At 43.3% G+C, this 18,738-nt stretch overlaps 1 protein-coding gene across 14 annotated transcripts in view; it reads right to left on the bottom strand.

Moving 5' to 3' along the window:
• The window catches only part of mecom (MDS1 and EVI1 complex locus), a 132,574-nt gene that overhangs the window by 2,840 nt on the left and 110,996 nt on the right, over nucleotides 1–18,738 (bottom strand). For 3 of the 14 annotated variants that reach the window (XM_044202415.1, XM_044202428.1, XM_044202429.1), the window contains 12 exons: nucleotides 16,881–16,983; nucleotides 16,662–16,775; nucleotides 15,776–15,887; nucleotides 15,459–15,606; nucleotides 15,158–15,338; nucleotides 10,726–12,109; nucleotides 10,378–10,468; nucleotides 8,994–9,020; nucleotides 4,954–5,120; nucleotides 4,704–4,781; nucleotides 3,051–3,220; nucleotides 1,861–2,005 (listed from right to left, as the gene is read on the bottom strand). In XM_044202415.1, the coding sequence (XP_044058350.1) occupies nucleotides 1,861–2,005; nucleotides 3,051–3,220; nucleotides 4,704–4,781; nucleotides 4,954–5,120; nucleotides 8,994–9,020; nucleotides 10,378–10,468; nucleotides 10,726–12,109; nucleotides 15,158–15,338; nucleotides 15,459–15,606; nucleotides 15,776–15,887; nucleotides 16,662–16,775; nucleotides 16,881–16,983 (2,720 nt within the window). The remainder of the gene's footprint in view (nucleotides 1–1,860; nucleotides 2,006–3,050; nucleotides 3,221–4,703; nucleotides 4,782–4,953; nucleotides 5,121–8,993; nucleotides 9,021–10,377; nucleotides 10,469–10,725; nucleotides 12,110–15,157; nucleotides 15,339–15,458; nucleotides 15,607–15,775; nucleotides 15,888–16,661; nucleotides 16,776–16,880; nucleotides 16,984–18,738) is intronic. The other 11 variants (XM_044202417.1, XM_044202423.1, XM_044202422.1 and 8 more) reach the window with 11 other exon arrangements.

Here is an 18,738-nt window from a genome sequence, read left to right as displayed (position 1 = left end):
GGTTTCGTACATATACTGGATGCTGGCTTTCGTCTTGTGAAAATCCTTTCTCTATATATACAAAAACAATAGAGCGTATGGGATAAAGAGCAGAGAGCGGTGGATCTGAGGCGGGACATGGCAGCTGGGATTGAGAGAGCCGGAATCCCATTTGTCAACGAGGCTCTGGGGCCCCTTTGGGCACAGCAGCACTGGGTTGATCGTTGCACCACTTAACGGGAGTGCTCTGCCTCTCTCATTGTTTATTTTCTCTACTATCTCGTATTCATCTAATAGGCAAAATATTTAGCTGACAGCCCCATTTGGTGGGAGAGTTATGAGAGCGTTGCCAACCAGTCCATTCCTCTATCCCTGTGGAGGGAGAGAGGGCTAGCTATCCAAACTGCCTGAGTCTTAATCTGTCCCTCTGTCTCAGAGCCACAGGAAACCACCATTTGGTAAATCATCTGGAACCACATTAAGACTGATTCACTAATTACACTCTGGGACGTCTTTCGTCAGCTCCCAAAAATGCCATTTCTCTTCGCACAAAGGATTCAGAGATGAGGACTGAGAGTTGGATGTGGGGAAGTAGATAGGAAACAAAACACATCAAGCACATCACCACATAATTATATGATGCTTATAAACAGGATACCTGCGCTGGATTTGAAAGGGCCACATTTGAGCGTGCAGTGACCGTAGAAGAAGGGGAGAGAGGGAATTATTGCAGATTATATTTTAGCACATACAGGATCCACATCGTCTTTTATCAGCAGCTGATAATATTGTGCTTTCGAGAGAGCTCCCGCTGGGATGGAGAGTTTGAGGCTAACAAGGTGGAATTCGTGCCGTGTTGAGCTCGCAGGGCCGAAAAAAGGGACTCGCTCCAAAAAAGAGAGCAAGAGCTCTGTGATTAAGAAAACAGATTCGCTAATTACGCTTTCAAACGTGGTAATTTGCTGGGGATAAAGTATCTATCAGAAGTAGTCAGGAGCACAGCACTTTGAAAGGAAACACGGGCCGACCCTTTGACCCCACCCCCTCTACCCTCTTCCTGTAGGCAGACATGTTGGTTCCAGATGTGGTGGGCTAACTGCTGCACCCCCCGCTCCTGCTTCTCTTCCCGTCCCGCTGACGCTCTACCGCCGGGCTCCTGCTCTCACAGGCCTTCTGCACAATCATACACCAGTCTGAGAGATCTCTATCTGGACTCACAATCTGCCCTGAGATCACACCAACATGAGGCACGTGAAAACAAACTCAGAGACCTGAGCAGACCTCTCAACGGCTATCCAACCTAATCACAGCTCCAAGAATTTATTTGCATAATGCTCAGACGAAGTTGCATGCACACAGATATCTGTTCGTATGTGTGGCCAAAAAGGCAACTGATATAAGGAGCTGCATGTTTCCAAAACCTACCCGTATCTTAAATGTCATCACAGATGATTGCTCTCTACTCCAGACCTCTGAGCATGATGTGATAATTAACAAGGGCTGGCTGGGTGGTATGAAAATACACGTCTAAAAAGGGCTGATAGCAGCTGACCCATTATTCATAACTATTCCAGCCCTTAGAGTCCTTTTTAAGTCCAACAATCTTAATGTAGTCACAATTAATGCAAGAGTTCAATGTGCAGTAATGTAGGCTAGGCTAGCAGGTGTAGCTTCAGATAAATACATATTAATGTGATCATGTAGTTGAATTTTTTTCAGGAGGCCCAGGCCCTCATTTGTGCCTGCTGTTGAGATGTGGTGGGTTACAAGCCTGGGTGAGCTGAGTGTTCACTGATATTTGTCTATAAACATTGCTTAGCTCTGTAGATCTGATCAAGAAAAAAGACAGGCCCTCAAAAATGAACACAAAACTGCGCTTACCCTTCCTCAGAGGGGTCCGGTGATGTCTGGTTCTGGCCTGTGTTGCTGATGAAATTTCTTATTTCATTGAAATAAGAGTCTTCTTTGTCATCCAATATGGCACTGCCACTGTCCAGTTCAGACTGTGGGGACGACATTGCAGTGCCTGCAGAAAGAAAAAATATTCCCGTTTTGTCTCCAAAGATGTGTTTTTAAATTTCAATATAATCAATATTGCAAATAGGTGGCATGTTGCACCATGATGTCCCAAAACATTTCTAAATGATGGCTGTGCGTCTGCCTATAAAATGCATTTAAAAACGCACATTTCCATTGTTTAAAAAGTAAATTAAATGATGTTGACTGAGAACTGAGTGCGTTTTTAACACAGTTTGTTTGTTCCCCCCAAAGTTCCCATAAGTAGCTTCAAATATGCCACTTTATGACAGTCTGACATATTCTGTATCTGCTGGGTCCAGTTACAGTGAGTGAAATATTCAAATCCAATTTTTTCCTAATGATGTAATCGTGGACCCATTACATCATAGGGAACATTTTCCATGAAATTCTCTGTGATATATTTGGCATCTTTGGAAACCTTGAGATCTTGGATACAATTTAAAATAAAATTATGTGAGTTTTGACAATGTTTGGCCACACAAAATGCATCTGTAATAATGGACCTGCCAAAGCATCTTCGAGGTTTAAGCGGCATTATTTGAACTATGGGGAAACAGCTTTTCTGCTCAACAATTTTGTTGAATGTTGTTTGATGATGCAAAGGGAAAGCTTGGCAGATCCTTGATTTCATATTTGATAGAGTGAACATTGTGTCTGATAAAGTGAAAAACTCCTCTGAGCACTGTTGCGCTCAGCTGCTGGCCAGGTGTCACTGCTTGTTCTGCTGATTCAGAGTCAGAGTGATGCAACCTATCAAGCCCATAAGCTGTGCTGCTGATGAAAGCAGCTCATTCAAAAAATACTTTGTGCTGCTGAAGAGTTAGATGACAGATTAATATAGTTTCATTTTTCAGCTTCTAAAATTGGTTCCAATCATGAGCAAATTATGTTTTATATTATTCAGCAGAAGGATTTATAAATACAATGTATTGCTATGTCACAAATCAGCCAAGTAGCTCTCATTTTCTCTGATAAAATATGGAAAGAGGAAAAGTGGCTTGAACCAAAAATATATGTTCAAGTATTCTCACCTGATAGGTTGCCATTCTCGTGCTTCTTGAGGTGACGGTCCAGGTTGGTCTGCTGACCGAAGCAACGATCACACAAGTGGCACTTGAAAGGCTTTTCCTTGTTGTGGATGTTGCGAATGTGACGTTGCAGGTTGGAGGAGATGCTGAAGGAGCGGTCGCAGTATTTACACCTGTAGGAAAAGTGGAGGCCTTTCACTTAAACAATCATGAAAACAGCAAAATGCACAAGCTGCTAGTCATAATAACATACTCCATAATGAATCAGGAACCTGTGGTTTGTTCTGTGGGAAACATAATGGGATACATAATGTAGGACACACATGCACACTCGCATACAGACAGTCCCAGCAGTCCCACAGTCCCAGACATGATGGAGGAGCTTGTTTAAGGTGAAACAGCTCTGCCTCTTATCTCCAGCCAGCGCAATAAAATTGCATTCTTCTCTCACAAAATAAGCACGCAACAGATTTGGTTCTAGCTCTGCAAAATTAGAGCCACTTGCCAAGTTTCTTCATGCAAAATTATACGAGAAGATTACATCTTTTCTTCGGGTGGAATTAGCTCGCTCGATTGGCTGTCCCTCAGGAAACCCCCCGGTTATCTCCACAAAAAATTACAATAAACAGCGGTGATCTTTAATGGCATGCCAGTGTGTGGAGTGCAGGCTATCAGGCTGGGGCAGTAGAGGACTGCGTCTGTCTTTCTCTCTCCCCTGTGGTCAGCAGGCCTCCTCCAAGCTTTGGGCCAACATTCCACTACCTTAGTAACTACAAAGCAGAGCAGTGCTAGCCAGGGCTTACTCATTATCCAAATGTAGTAAATGTGCAAGATTCATTTTTACTTGTGTACTGAACTGCTGCTGCATTGTTACTTCTACCTCAGCACCACCTGGAAAACTCTGCAGTGTTGACGTGGGATGGCAGGGAGACTTTTACAACGGTGACCAAAGTTTCCCAAAGTTTTACATAGTCTACTGCCAACTACAGTGGACTATGATTCCAGAAAAAAATAACTTGTTATCTCGTGATAACCTTTTTTGTTGGCAAAAAAGCCTCACTAGGTGCAGCAAGTAGCCAGTAGGCTTGCAGATCACTTGGAGTCTGGCCTCATACGCACAAGAAAAATGACCACAGCTGCCGGGCCTGGGCCTCTTCCTGTCACCCTGGCGACGGACACCATTTTTCATCAGGCAAATTATTTAGCAGTAGGATAATTATTCCAGGCTTTTACGGCATAAGAAAACACACATAAACTTTGTTCTAACTGTAGACAAGAATTCCCTGGGAAAACATCCATGCGCTATTAACGAATGAGCTGCATCTCTCCGTCTCTGTCTGCTCGAGAATACACTGTGTGTGGAAAGAAAAGCAGTTCTTCACTGAGGAGTTAATGCGCTATTGTGCAAATCAGATTTTTGACTTCACAATAATTTCCCTATATAGTTTTGTATGGTGTGTATTTTTGGAAGTGAGGAGGACAGATGGAGGGATGCTGGCAGAAGGCGAGAGAGGAGGATGATCCGTCTCTTCCCTTAACAGCTCAAACCAAAACTAAACACCCACATACCTCTTCAACATATACACACACAGACAGCTCCAAGAGACAGTACATGTGTGTGAACGTGGCTCTTTAGACTTGTAGAAATAGTCTTACCTATATGGTTGCTCTCCTGTATGAGTCCTTAGGTGGCGGGTCAGGTTGGCAGAGCGTGGGAATATTTTCCCACAATATCTATAAAGGAATAAAAAACATTTTAAGTTATCTACATTAATTTAGTTATCTAAAAACCTGTTTTATTCTAATATTTAAAAAACCCAGGAACAGGAACTTTTGCTATAACTCGTCCTCAGAAAAAAAAACACTTAATGAAAATAATATATGCCAAACCAGTTTCTGTAGGTACCTGCATGTGTAGCGCTCCTTGCCCTTGCGCAGCAGCGTCTCTGGAAGTGCAGAGGGTGGGGCTCTGAAGTCAAACATGGAAGGGACGGAGCGCAGCAGATCACCAGACTCTGGCTTTAAGGAGCCAAACGTCTCCAGCTTCTCTGCCATGTTCTCGATGGCCGACATCTGAGGAGACAGAGGAGAGGAAGGACAGGAGTGAGGGGTTAGCCTTGTGCTGAAAAACATTTAGCATTGCAAAGAAACTGATGTTTGAATAGAGTTTTATCAGGAAGGGGCATCCCTTATCACGATCTTGTCATTTGGGTCAAAAATATTTTTGGACCAAACTGATTTACATCAGAAACAAAGGATATTATCTTAGCAAACTGTGAGATTTCACTTTAAAAAATATAGAAAAATAGGATTTAAGACACAATAACAGACTCAATGAATATTTTCATAGTCTGGCTACTGTAGATAGCCATGCAATTATGCTGCAAGATATGGTTAAATACTTTTTTGGGGTTTTGATTGCAGGATGCAATAAATGCAAAAAGCAAAATGCAATGAATAATTTAGGCCAATATACCAGTTGGGGCATATGTCCTTAACTGAAAGAAGTACAGCAACCATACATTTTTACATTTACTGTGGATTCCTTTACATTAAGCACAACTGCCAAATATTTATAGATTTGACTTTCTATACAGATTTGTTCATATCTTGTTTGACTGACGAGTGTTTACAGGCATCATATCAGGTGAAATGAAGTGACACAGGTATTGGGTGAATTTGTATTATGACGTTCATCAATGATTCATGAATCACAAGGTCAAATCTCTGGTATATGTGCATGACAAGTACATTTGATACTGATTCATAACTTTGTAGTTAAACAAAAAACAGTATGCTCCTATTCATGGTCAGTGGAGAGCAAGTGTGAAACTTTGAATGTTAAATTCAGCCAACTCTTGTTCTCTTACGAATACACATATACATGTACAGTAGATACATAAACACACACAAACACACACATTAAGCACTGCAGCCAATCTACTAATGAAGCGGAACATTTACTTTCATCAGATAGTCTCTGAGGAGATATGTGTACTTGTCAGTTGGTCTGTGCATGTGTGTGTGTGTATGTATATGAATGAGAAAGTATGTGCTGCATGGTGGCCGTAGTTGATTAATTGCCATCAATGTGTGTGAAAGACAAAATATATGTATGTATGTGAGAGAGAGAAGAATGTATTTGTAATGCATTTGTGTGTGTGCAGAATGTGCGTGCTTACAGGCATGTGCGTAGTATGTGAGCGTGATTGTACGTGCTTAGTGTGTATCTGTGTGTTGTCAGATACGAGTCTGTGTGTGTGTGTGTGTGTGTGTATGTGTGTGGCAGAGGAGTGATTCATGTCCACTGCTGGGCTGTAAACTATTCTGTGCACAATGCGGGCAGACAGCACATTCGTCAATATGAAAGATGTTGACATTACTGATCAAGGGCCAGACACGGGTAATAATGATATCGCTGTGCTGAGAGGGGCGGGGTGGGGGAGGAGCGGGGGCTGGAGGGGGAGTGAAGGGAGAAATAGAGGGAGGGGCAGGGGTGAGGGGGTCCCAGTAGGCCGCAGGGCCTGTCAGCCCATCTCACACACACACACAGAGGAGGTTTTTTTTCGTTTTTTAAAAGGGGCCACACAAATTTGCATTATTTTGCGTGTATTGAATTTTCAGCCGGTTTCTTATTCTTATTTCAATAAGGCAACAAATCAATGGTGATTCGGGTCCTCCACTGGAGCCCTGCTCCGACTCTGACATTTCATCTCCTGCTTTCACCCCCTGTCACTCTCAGGCTTCACGCCAAGATGGAGCAGACCGAGGGGAAAGAAACAGAGGAAGAGAATCGGAGAAGAAGCATGATGAAGGACTAGACGATAGGGGAGAAGAGTGGAAAGGAAGAAAGAAGAAGGAAGAGAGAGAGAGAGAGAGAGAGAGAGAGAGAGAGAAAGAAAGAAAGAAAGAAAGAAAGAAAGAAAGAAAGAAAGAAAGAAAGAAAGAAAGAAAGAAAGAAAGAAAAAAGCAAGCAAGCAAGATAGAAAGAAAACGCAAACAGAGCCCGGAGAGAGAAGGGCTGATGGATGGTGGTGGAGCCTGGTGTTGGGAGTGGCTGATTAGGAGTGACGGCCGAGTGTAAAGTTCCTGCCGCAGCCGTTGACGTTCCCACTGAGGGAGGATGTGGAGTGTCAGGTCCGTTTGATTATGAATATGCCAATGCTGCATGCCATGAATCAAAGGCAAGGGAGAGACAGAGAGGGAGAGAACAGAGCGAGAGAGCGAGAGAAAGAAGGAGGGCAATGAATTGAAAGATAGGCAAGGAGTTGTGGGGAAGAGGGAGGTGAAATGCTTTCATATTTCTTTTGAATGTGCACTGTGTATTTCACTGGGCTCTTTTCAGGCACTGGAGTGAATGCTCGGTTTGTCTGCCTTGCTCAACGAGAACCCATAACTCTTTGGAACATTAGGGCCCCTAAAGCTGTCGGCAGTATCGAGCCTGTCCGATAAGACACTTTTTAGAGCTGAAACTACTCCATCCCGGCTCCATCTACTCTGGTATTCTGACCACCAACTCAACACACTCATGCCGCTGCACTATATTAAGAGTTTAAGCTCACACCTTTGGTAAACAATTGCTTCTGTATTCTTTAAATGAAAGGCATAGACCCTGTTATAAACAAGGTATTGGTATTTGTCTGGCTGTATGTAGCGGAATGAAATTGTCATTGGATACTAGACACTTGCCAATTTAACTTTGTACATGATTCAAAATGAATATTGATTTAGTATTAATATTTTCCAGTTCAGAGCTGATTTTGAAACCATTTTTGCATGGTTCATGTTGGTGTAAGAAGACAAAATAATCTTTTTAATCATATGTGTAATCTTTTATTATTTAGTGTAAAATTCTGTAGTCAAAATGTTCCAAAAACAGCTGAAAGTGTTTTAGCACTTTCTCTAAACCAGTAATATGTTTTGTCTTCAGTCAAGCAGTAAATGATTCACATATCCAATCCAATGGATTAGATATATTAATGATTGAAACTAGTAACCATTAGTCTGCCACAGATTACACTTCAAAAACCTTCAGCCATTGAGCAGTTTTTATGGATGGTGAGCCAGGTTCATTAGGCCACTGTTTGACAATGCCGTGTGTGTGAAATGTTCGACTTAAAGGACAAGAGGATAAACGGCTCCACATTTTGCTCTAAAGCGATTTTTCAAAGGTTTTATAACCCCCCTACTCCTTTGTATAAGAGACCCCCCCAACCCACATACACATACACACACCTCTCTAAACCCCCTTGTCCTTCCCCCCAGGCAGTGTGTGTATGTCTGTGAACTTGCTTGTTGCTGTAGCGTCGCTCTGGGACCAGCAGTTGATTGGCTATCTTCAGATGTCAGTGATGCTGTGAGGGCCTTAATTAGCGAGATGCATTCTCAATTGTTGATCTTTATCGGGAACCAGATGTTTGGAGGGAGGAACTACCCCCACTCCCCCACCAGTGTCCCAAAGAGACTGTTACCCTTGCGCTGATGTAAAGCAGCCCCCCTAAACACCACTCTCCACCCCACCTTCCACTCATCTCCCCATGCCCATTTGCAAGAGCCCTGCTTCATTCTCCAAATAAGCAAACATATATTCAGAGCTGTTGGATGGACAGGGTATAGCTGGAAATCCCCGCTCAAACCCTTTCATGTGAATCAGAGAAGGGATATGTCTAAATGTAAAGAAGTAAACAAATCAAAAAGCAAGGCTCAAATACTCAAGATGAATCACTACAAAATAGTATATCATGTATGATATGATGAAATTTTTTTGTATTAACATATAAGAAAGTGGTTCTATGGCCAGAAACAAACACGAGTCCAGTCAGTGCGTGACGGTGATGTGCTAAAGCCATGCGAATGCTGGGTGATGTCAGTTGTAAACTGTTATGCAGCCCATGCATTAATTAGGGATGGGGTCTGTTTGGTAGAGGTACAGGTAGAGGAACTTACCCAAGTTCTCTGATCTGGCAAACGAAACTGAGGGGCGGAACAGAAGGAAAAGAGAAAGCAGTCAGAACCAGGAAGTGACGCATGAATCAACAGCTTTTGATTGGACACATATGGGTACAGAGAGAATGATGGGTCTCTGTGTGATCAACTTTGAATGAGCAATGAGCTGCCTATCTGCAGAGTTATGGCGCTGGAATTATAGGAGGCTATAATAATTTCCAACACTTCCTGGTGTTCAACAAGCTCATTATAGCAGGCTACAAATACAATTCCAGTATGTAATCTAAGCCAGTATTGCTTAGCAGTAAAATTTCCTGCCAGGAAACAAAAAAGCTGAATCACTAAAGGTTGAAAAAATGTTCCAGCCCCCTCAGCTTTGCAACCTCTTTTTTGATATATGGCTCAAGAGTGAGTCAGGTGACTGAAAACAAACCCCCTCAAAAGTATACAGAAGGGCCCCTTGCCTGGTCTGGCTTAGACCTACCCGGGTCTGGAGTTTCTGGGAATGATTTGTGTGTCCAGACATCATAAAGTCATAAAGATGGCCTAAGCACTGTGTTAGTGTTTCTACTGATAGGACACCTCATTAAGGCGTGTGGGACGGCCATGTGGCTGCTGCAGGCTGGGCCCATGCAGCAGTCTGGACAGGGGACATAAATCAGACAAATGAAACAGCCTGTAAAAAACAGACCTGAAACGGCCAGAAAAGAGGAAAAAAAAAATCATCCGCCTGAGAAAGTGGTGTTTTCACTTTCCGAAGAACCGTTCTCACCCGTGGGGGAAGATTGAACAAATGAATGTCAATGCAACACATCTTAGACACACACATACACATACACCCGCGTGCACGTGTGCACACACATATATAGAATCACACACTGGAAATACTGAACCCAGGGGCAGAAATCATTGCTTTAAAAGCATATCATTTTTTATATTGTAATCAAAGATATGTTATGGGAAGCCGTGTCAGTGTGTGCCCTTTCTTTCTGCCACATCTGTTTCAGATAGCCAACTATGGGCTTAACAGGCAGTAGCTTGGATAATGCTGGAGCCACATACTAATCCTCATTAATCCAGTTTGGTCAGCCTGGGACAAAGTTATCAAATCACAATCATTGTAAATTCAAATGGCCAGGACTGAACAAGAGCTACCCTGACACATTAGGGCTGTTGCTGTCTATTAAATCAATCTAGGGTCAATACAGGCATCTAAGATTAGATTTTAAATCCAAATAAACATAACAAGAATGGATAGGTAAAAATGTACAGTTGCACTGTTGAGTTAGTCTTTTGAGCAAATAAGGTGATTGACATCTTATTATAGTCCTTCTAAATGTCCCAAGTTGTCCCAGTTCCCAATGATGCCACAGTCAGAACCTACCTGTGGATGGAAGAGGAAGCCTGGAGCTGGCCGCATGTACTTGTCTTTCAGAGTCTCAAACGGATCGCTCATTCTCCTCTTCTCAACCCTGCTAATAGTAGATTTCTGTCAGCTCTTAACGCATGTACAGCAGCAAATATTGGTACTTGTATTCAGTATTACAAAAAAAAAATTACAATTACAAATTACATGACACCAGAAGAGTTTTTGGAGTATGAAAACATTTTCGGGCTCTTGCATAATACAATGTGTAACAGCAGTTTAAGTATGTGCTACTGTTTACACATGATGTAAAATTGCAGTAGTGACTTGATTTATAGTATAGTAAGCTACTGGTAATAACAATACCTGTAGATGGGGTCCATGAAGAAAGGGGTGGGCCTGGCATGCTGTAAGGAGGTGTCAGCTTTTGGGATCTCAACCACTGCCTTCTCCTCCTCATATCCCAGGTTATTCTTTGTCTCCTCCTCTCTTGGATTGCGTCCACGGCCCCTAGTCCCCAGGCTCAGGTCTAGCGGCTGATCCTGACCAATGGAATGGGAAGCCTCCGGTTTGGAGGGGGCAAATGTGGCAGACTTCTGCTTAGTAGTGAGGTCAAATGGTGACTCAGATGAAGATTTGCCCTTGGCCTTCTTGCAGTCATCTGTTGGAGACTGTGGCTCACCCTTCAGGCCTGTAGGTCTGAGGTCCCTGTCTGGAAAAGGGTAAACTGGAGGAGAGAAAGCTGGGAAGAAAGGCAGTGGGAACATGGAGGGGTAGGGTATAGACCCGACCTTTTTGTCCTGCAGACCAGCCAGCCCTGTGGAGCCAAAGTATTTCTCAGCAATGGAGGCAATGGCCTTAATAGAGTCATTTACAGCCCCTGTTACGGCTGTGTGCTCGTCCAGCGAGGATGGGATGAGGGAAGGGCCCGGAAAGTCTTTGGCAGCACTGCTGCCTGTCAGGCTGGGGCTCTGGGGGCCTCCTTCACTGGCCTTCCTCTTGGGGCCTTTGCCATTTTCTCGAGCAGCCCCCCTTTCCCTCTCACTGTCTATGTCACTATCCAGCTCGGAGCCCGATGTGCTCTCCAAATCACTTCCACTGGGCGTGCTGACATCGTCCAGGTCGCTGCTCTCGGACTGGTCACTCTGCTTGTTCCGCTGCTTTGAGGAAGACGAGGAGCTCTGGGTGTGGAGCTCTGAACCTGCCGTCTGGTTGCCAGGTGCACCGCCATCTTTACGGAGAGCCTTGAGGAGCTCTCTGGACTCCTGAAGTCCAGGGCTGGGAGGCAGCAGTGGACTCTTACTCAGCTCTGCACCAGGCCCAATAACAGGTGCATGGGCTGGTTGTCTGACAGGAGAGGTGGCAGGAATGAGTGGTGGCCGGTGGTAGAGTCCAGAGGGGAAGAGGCCAGGGAAGCTGAAGGGAAATGCTGGGGCAGCAGGGAAGGTAAGCCCGCCATGGTGGCGACTGGCCCCAAAGTAATCAGCCAGCCCAGCACTGCTGTGGCCCATCGCCAGAGCTGATTTGTCCAAGCCAGGGGTGCCAGGGAGAGGCATACCCTGGGCAAACAATCCCCCTGCTGTGAAATGGTTTTTCCCTTCACAGAAGCGCCGGTGCTTGTTGAGGGAGGATGTGGTGCTGAACATCTGCCCACAGTCCTTGCATTTGATCTGCGTGCGGCAGTCAGCGTGCATGCGTTTGTGGCGGCACAGGTTAGAGAACTGGGTGTAGGACTTGTGGCATACCTCACCTGCAGGGACACGGAGACAGATATAGAACGTATCAGTATTCAACACACACCGACCCACACACACACACGCACACACACAAAATAACATCAAATGATATGACATCTCTAGTTAACATGCTTCAGGCTGGCTGGGGCTAAGGCAGAGGAAATACAGTATGAATGATATGCTTGTGTTCCCATCAATACTCTGACAACAGTTTCCCAGCAAAATAAGGAGGAGAGGTGTGTCCAGATCCTGGCATTGTAAGGGAATCTGTTTGGTTGATGGTGTGAGTCAGTTGCTGCCACTCATCACCTGCACATCAAACCAAATTCCCAGGGATCTCCAGCCCCATTGTCCTCCCAGGGACGCTCCCAGGGAGTCCATAAACAATCACACACAGACACACACACACGGACATGCAGGCACATTCACAAAATATTCACATAACTCAGAGAAACTGAATAACACACACAGACACACACAGGCATGAAGACATACAGATATACACACAGGCATTCTTAGCCGCATGCAGTACAATGGCTCTATTTTAAGTTTGTGAAGGAAGCGGAGTTGAATGAATCCTATCCTGCAGTCCGGTTCCCAGGGACAGGTCTCACGTCCTCTACTGCCCCTCTTCCCTCTTCCCCCTCCGGGCCTCTCCCGTCAACCCCTCAGCCCCCTCACCTTGTCCCCATAGCTGGGTCCCTGTCGTCCTGCGCTATGACCTTCCCACAGTCAACCCCTGTGTGCCTTTCTGTCGCTCTGTCTGACCCTGGGAGACTTACAGTGGCAACACCCGGCGTTGAGACAAAACCTCACCGTCTGACATTATCTATTACCATTATTAGTCTGTCAACATTATCTACTACCAATGGACGATTTGCTCGAATTTACAAAGGTGGATGGTAGCCAAGTACTTATTGTTTTCCCATGCTCTTTTCTCTTGCTATTCTAATAAAAGTCAAGACTGCATTTTATGAAAGGGGGAAGATGTTCCTCTTCGTTGTCCCCCTCCCACACTATAGGATATTTTGCAGGTCAGCTACACTGCAGCTGACGTTTCAATAAGACTTTGATCATCCGATAATATCAGAAAGCAGTTAGAAGCAGCTCTGGATGATTGATATTGTTCACAGTGTTATTAGATCTTCCAAACGAGGATAAGGAAGTGGTTATGCTCACACTGTGATTACACTTCTGCATACTTTGGATGCCTTCCAGCCACAAGGTGCACAAGAGGCAATTTAAGGAGATGGAGAGGAAGAGCGGGAAAAAGTATTGTGGAAACAGATTTAAATAAACACCCCAGAGGAACGCCGAATGGAAATACTTGAGCCAAGAGTGAATTCAATCTTATAAAAAAGTCTATTTTAATGAATAGACCCTAAAAACTAAATTGAAATGAAGTGTATTTGTGGCTTGGCTTTGGTGGACACAATGAGGGCAGAAAGGTAGTTTTTGAACATTTTGAAAACATCTGGGGAAAAAATGTGCCTGATTCCTTTGATTTTGCACATGATGTTTCCTCTCTGAAAGGGGTGAATGTGTCTTGCAACACAGATGAAGAAAACTGTGTCTGAATATCTTTCAATTGATTAAAATGAATCTGTTTGAGCTTAGGCTGTAGACATTCACAGTGAGGTAGGTAATATGTCTACTTGGAAATTTAAGTAATACATTGTGTGTAAAATAAAAGATTGTATCGTCGACACAATGAATGAATCATTTCTAATAGTAAATAAGTAGTTATTAAATCTGTCCACTCAGTGTGTACAGGGGATGGCTGCTTCCATCACTCTCTCTTTGTGTGTGTGTGTGTTTTTACAAGTATACCCACATGGCCTGAGCAAACTACAAGAAAAAGCCCTGCACCATAAATCATGTAGTTGTGACATTTACAGACTAACAACACACACACACGACACACTGAGTGTAAGATCTGATTCACTACACGCGTGTATTCGTCAGCTCTTAATAAACTGAAACAAAATATTATAAACACATTCCTGAGAAGAGAGCGGTGGCTAAGTAGTGGCTGTCTGAGTGTCTAAATTAATAACCCAGCAGGCCTGAGTGCTTCACTTTCATAGAGAAGCTCTGAGACACATCCTTGACACATTGCGTGCACTAACATACAAACAGAATCACGTGTGCATACAGTACAATACAGTCCAAAACACGTACATGCCCTTCAAGAGCACTTGCACAAACAAACACTTCGGACACACACATGGTCTCTCCCAGGCAGCCTTCATGTTTTGTCTTTTTTACACAGCCATTAGTTGTTTTTAAACCTGCATATTTTCTGCTGATTACAGCAAATGGACTCCTATTCAGAGGGAGCACGGGGAAGAGGGCTGTACATGTGGTTGCTATTTGTGAGGAATGGTGCATGTGGCGGAGGGAGAGAGGAGGCGAGAGGGGAGTCAGAGGTCTGCAGTGGAAATGCAGTCACTCTGGCCTATGTATACATGCGTGAGTGTGTTAATGTGTATTTGAAAGAGTGTGTATTTGGTGTGTGGACAGGTTTCTGTGAGCTTGTTTGTGTGTGCATTGGGGTGCAGGGTCAGGGAAAGAGAGACGGGGCAAAGGGTGAAGGTCATAATGCTTTAGGGGAAGGAGATCAGACCTGCGGTGTGAGGTGGTGAAAATGTAAAAGGTCAAAATGTGTTTGGGTCTCGCAGGGGTTAGCGTTTACTGAAGACAACTGGGAAAGAAAAAGCCTGTTAGCTGTAGCATCAACAGTAGGTGAGACTGGGTCACTCTGAGAGGCAACAGTAAGCAATTACATGCTAGTTTAAATGCTGTTATCATCATATCAGCACTGTGTGAGAGTGCTGATGCAGATGCATGACTCTTGTCTTAAAGAAATGGTACTGCCACTCTAAACACAGATACTATATAATCCCATGTGTAATTCCTGTAGAACATTACATGACTCTTGATAAAAATGTATTTGTGCAATAACATCACAGTTTTTCTATTAAAGGCAAGTCACAAGCATATTGTTATTATTATTATCATTATTATTATTATTATTATTATAACGTACTGAGGAGACTTACATAGGTAGGGTCTTAGTGACTTACACATGAAGGGCTTGACACTGCTGTGGATGTGCTTATGCTGCTTGAGGCCTGAAGACGTTGCGAACGTCTTGCCGCAGTCAGAGCAGGCGTGGGCCCGCGCCCCGACGTGCTGTGAGCGGATGTGCCTCTGCAGGTTACTGGGGTCTGTGAACACCTGCTGGGGGAAGCAACCACACAGATACACGGGGAGTTACTATCTGCTTCTACAAAACAGACACGTGGACACAGAAAAAAATGTTCATTAATTAAATATCCCCTTCAAAAGTCATCACTTTACCTTTGAGCAGTTTTCACATTCATAGTGCTTGCCACTGTCATGCGACATCTGATGTCGGATCAGGTTAGATTTCCAGTTGAAGGCCTTGGGACACTGGTCACACTTATATTCCCTCTCCTCAGAGTGGGACAGAGTGTGTGCCTCCAGACTGCAGGAAACAGACACAGCATAAAACAACAATGATTATTTGGAAATTTGTTTTGTGTCATATGGCTGTCTGACAGCTCTAGCTCTGCATGTGTATTGATGGAGACGAAAATCAGATCTTGCTAAATAAATTATGTGTTTGAGTGTGTGTGTGTCAGCTATTCACTTACCTCTGGACATCAGGGAACACCTGGTCACACTCCTTACACTCGTGTAGACCATGGGACATGTGGAGAGGTCGCAAGTCTTGAGGTTCCTGGGCCTTCAGGTCACTGTCCCCTCCTAGATACACCAGAAAAGATAAAGTAAAGCAAGAAGACTGTTTAAATCGTTGTTTAAACCGTTCAAAAAATCCAGTGTTATGATCTTTGGGTTTACCTACCATTTGTATATCAGATGTATTTCAAAATGTATACACCCTACAAGGACTGCAAGTTAACTTAAAAATATAAATTATAAAGGAATGATGTGTTTGGGCGTAACAGCTAGTTGGGGAGTTGCGCAGTCTTGAGGTATGTCTGCAGTCTTTAAGAGCCATATATTCAATTACATAGATCATATGGGGAAAATATAATGATTTGCAATGCTGCAGGCCCTGGTCAGTTATTGAGTCTGTGGTCCAGTCTCGTACAAGTTACACTGAATCTCTCATTACTACCATAACAACATTCAGGTCAAGTCTTGGACAAATAATGGATGAATATATTTTCACTGCATTAACTGTTGTGTAGCAGTAGTCAGTTTGGCTCAGTTGTCTCAGGTGAAAACAATGTTCTACCACTATTCTGGATTTTGAAAAGTTTCACATGACATCCTCTCTTACTCTTAGCTTGCATAAAATAAAACATAATTTACAAACTTTTTAATAATTCTCTTCTTTCCACTGGGCATTATTGTATGATCTCATTTTTACTGGCTCTGGTGGGTAAACAAAGCCCTTGCATCATTAGTGTCATATTCTCCCAGTCCAGCTACACATTCTTCATGTCACTCTTCAGTACCCACTGTTTACAATGGCATGAAAATAGCCCACCTATTTAAAAATAAAAGTCAAACCTGGGTTAAGGAAGGAGGAGGGGGGCATCCCACACGGCTGCTTCTGGTGGTCCAGCAGCTGGTTGCGGGACTCAAAGTGCTTGTCACAGTCCTCACAGCGGTACTGCCTCTCCTCTGCATGGTGAGAGGGAGATACATTAGCATATTATACATGTAAGTGAGGTATATGTGTTGTTAAGGTCTTGAAAATGGACAGAAATGTGTGTTTGTGATGCAGACCATGAATATCAGGAGCCATGGTGGCACATGAATACTCTTCAGCCTTCATGAAAAGTAGCAGCTCCTCACCGGGGAAAATCTCTCTGGTGACTTTGTAGAAGATCTGCAACACACACAGGGGGATTATGAATTCAATTGTGCTTTTATATCACAGTTTAATTACGAAGGTCAAACAAAACTGTTACATTGTCCATAACTGCATTGCAATGCAGGTGAAACTACCAATTTTTTAAACCAGCAGATGTCACTTGGAGTAATCGGCTAAACACAATGTGTACATGCTTGTCATATTTGTACCACCACCACCACATACACAGAGGAGACATACACATGAAAACACACACACACACACACACCCATTAACTTGTAATTAATCATCATGTAAGACATCCATCTTCATGAAAACTAAATTAAAGCACAAACAACCATGCTGTAGAATAAATATACTCTCTCGTAAATACTGTACACCCACACACACACACACACACACACACACACACACACACACACACAGACATTAACTAGATTCTCCAGTAATGATTGTAGTAGGCAAGAAGCTGCAAATAAATGGGTGGACAGAAAGCTTACTAATGTATGGTGAAAAATAAGCAAGCTGTTAAAAAATGCATTCTGTTAATTGAGTATTTCAGTGATGGATGAAACTTCCAAACAGTGAGATCAATTAAGAACTAACACCACTTGTAGCTGCTCATTTAATGAGTACAAGTCCACCTAGATCCACTTATTTTTAAAGTTTCAGCATTTCTGTATAGCCATAGCTATGGTACAGATCCATCCACTGCATCCATTTCATCTATAATACATACAGATTATGAAAGCACGCCCCTGCTAAACATGTGTGTGTATTTGGAGGGGATCAGTCATTTTAAAGAATCAGCTGAGAGACCCTGGGACTGTGGTGCTTCCCATGGACACACAATGGCCTTTCTCTGTGAAACAATCAGACATGGCGTTATTTTTGGCATGCTTTGGAGGTTTAATATATTACCTTCCTCTGCCACGTCGATGTGACAATGATAATGGGGGAGTTTATTAGAAATGCAGTTTGGGGGTCACGGCTTACAGGTACACCGCTCATGGACGGAATTCCTGGCAAGCACTACTTGGAGACTAGAGTCCCATTGGCTCCACAGAGAGTCATGATAAATATCTTGGTCACAATAAAGATCATGATGTATTCAGGCAACTACACTATAATCGTTTGTCATTGTTCTAACTTCCGGAAAATTATAATACTAAATATGACACTACACATTCTGTAGGGTTCAACTGTGACTCATTGAAGCACAGGAAGTTCCTAGACTGAGAGTCACTGGAGTAAAGGGAGCAAAAATAAGTAAAAAAGCAGGCAGAGCTCTTGCATGTCAATAACTGTGGAGTGATTGGTGCACAGTAACTGATTAACTAGCTTTGTGGTAGCATGAACGCATGATTTAAATTCAGGCATTAAAAAAAATCTAAGTGGCCAAAAAAGTCAGTGGGAGGGTGACAGGCACTACAAGTCTGACTCCCATTACAGGGCTAAACCAGAGTCATTACAGTTATCCAGACCAGGAGAGACACATTACACATCAAAAAAAAAAAAGAAAAAAATCATTTCTTAATTTATTTTTGCAGCATTTTAGTTTTAAATATTTTTATTTGCATTAATTTAACCGCTGAACTCCACAAAGAACAAGTTTGCCAACTTTTTTTTTTGCAGTTTTTGAAATTCAGCCCTGATCAGCAATTGCAGTGCCGCACCCCCATTGTTTCTAACGAAGAATAAAGGGAACTGAACTGTGAGGGTCCCAACAGGAGCTTTAATCCCTGACATACCCAACTCTAACCTCCGTCT

Source organism: Siniperca chuatsi, linkage group LG7 (assembly GCF_020085105.1).
Source record: "Siniperca chuatsi isolate FFG_IHB_CAS linkage group LG7, ASM2008510v1, whole genome shotgun sequence".
Lineage (NCBI taxonomy): Eukaryota > Metazoa > Chordata > Actinopteri > Centrarchiformes > Sinipercidae > Siniperca > Siniperca chuatsi.
This window is presented reverse-complemented; position numbering and strand designations above follow the sequence as displayed.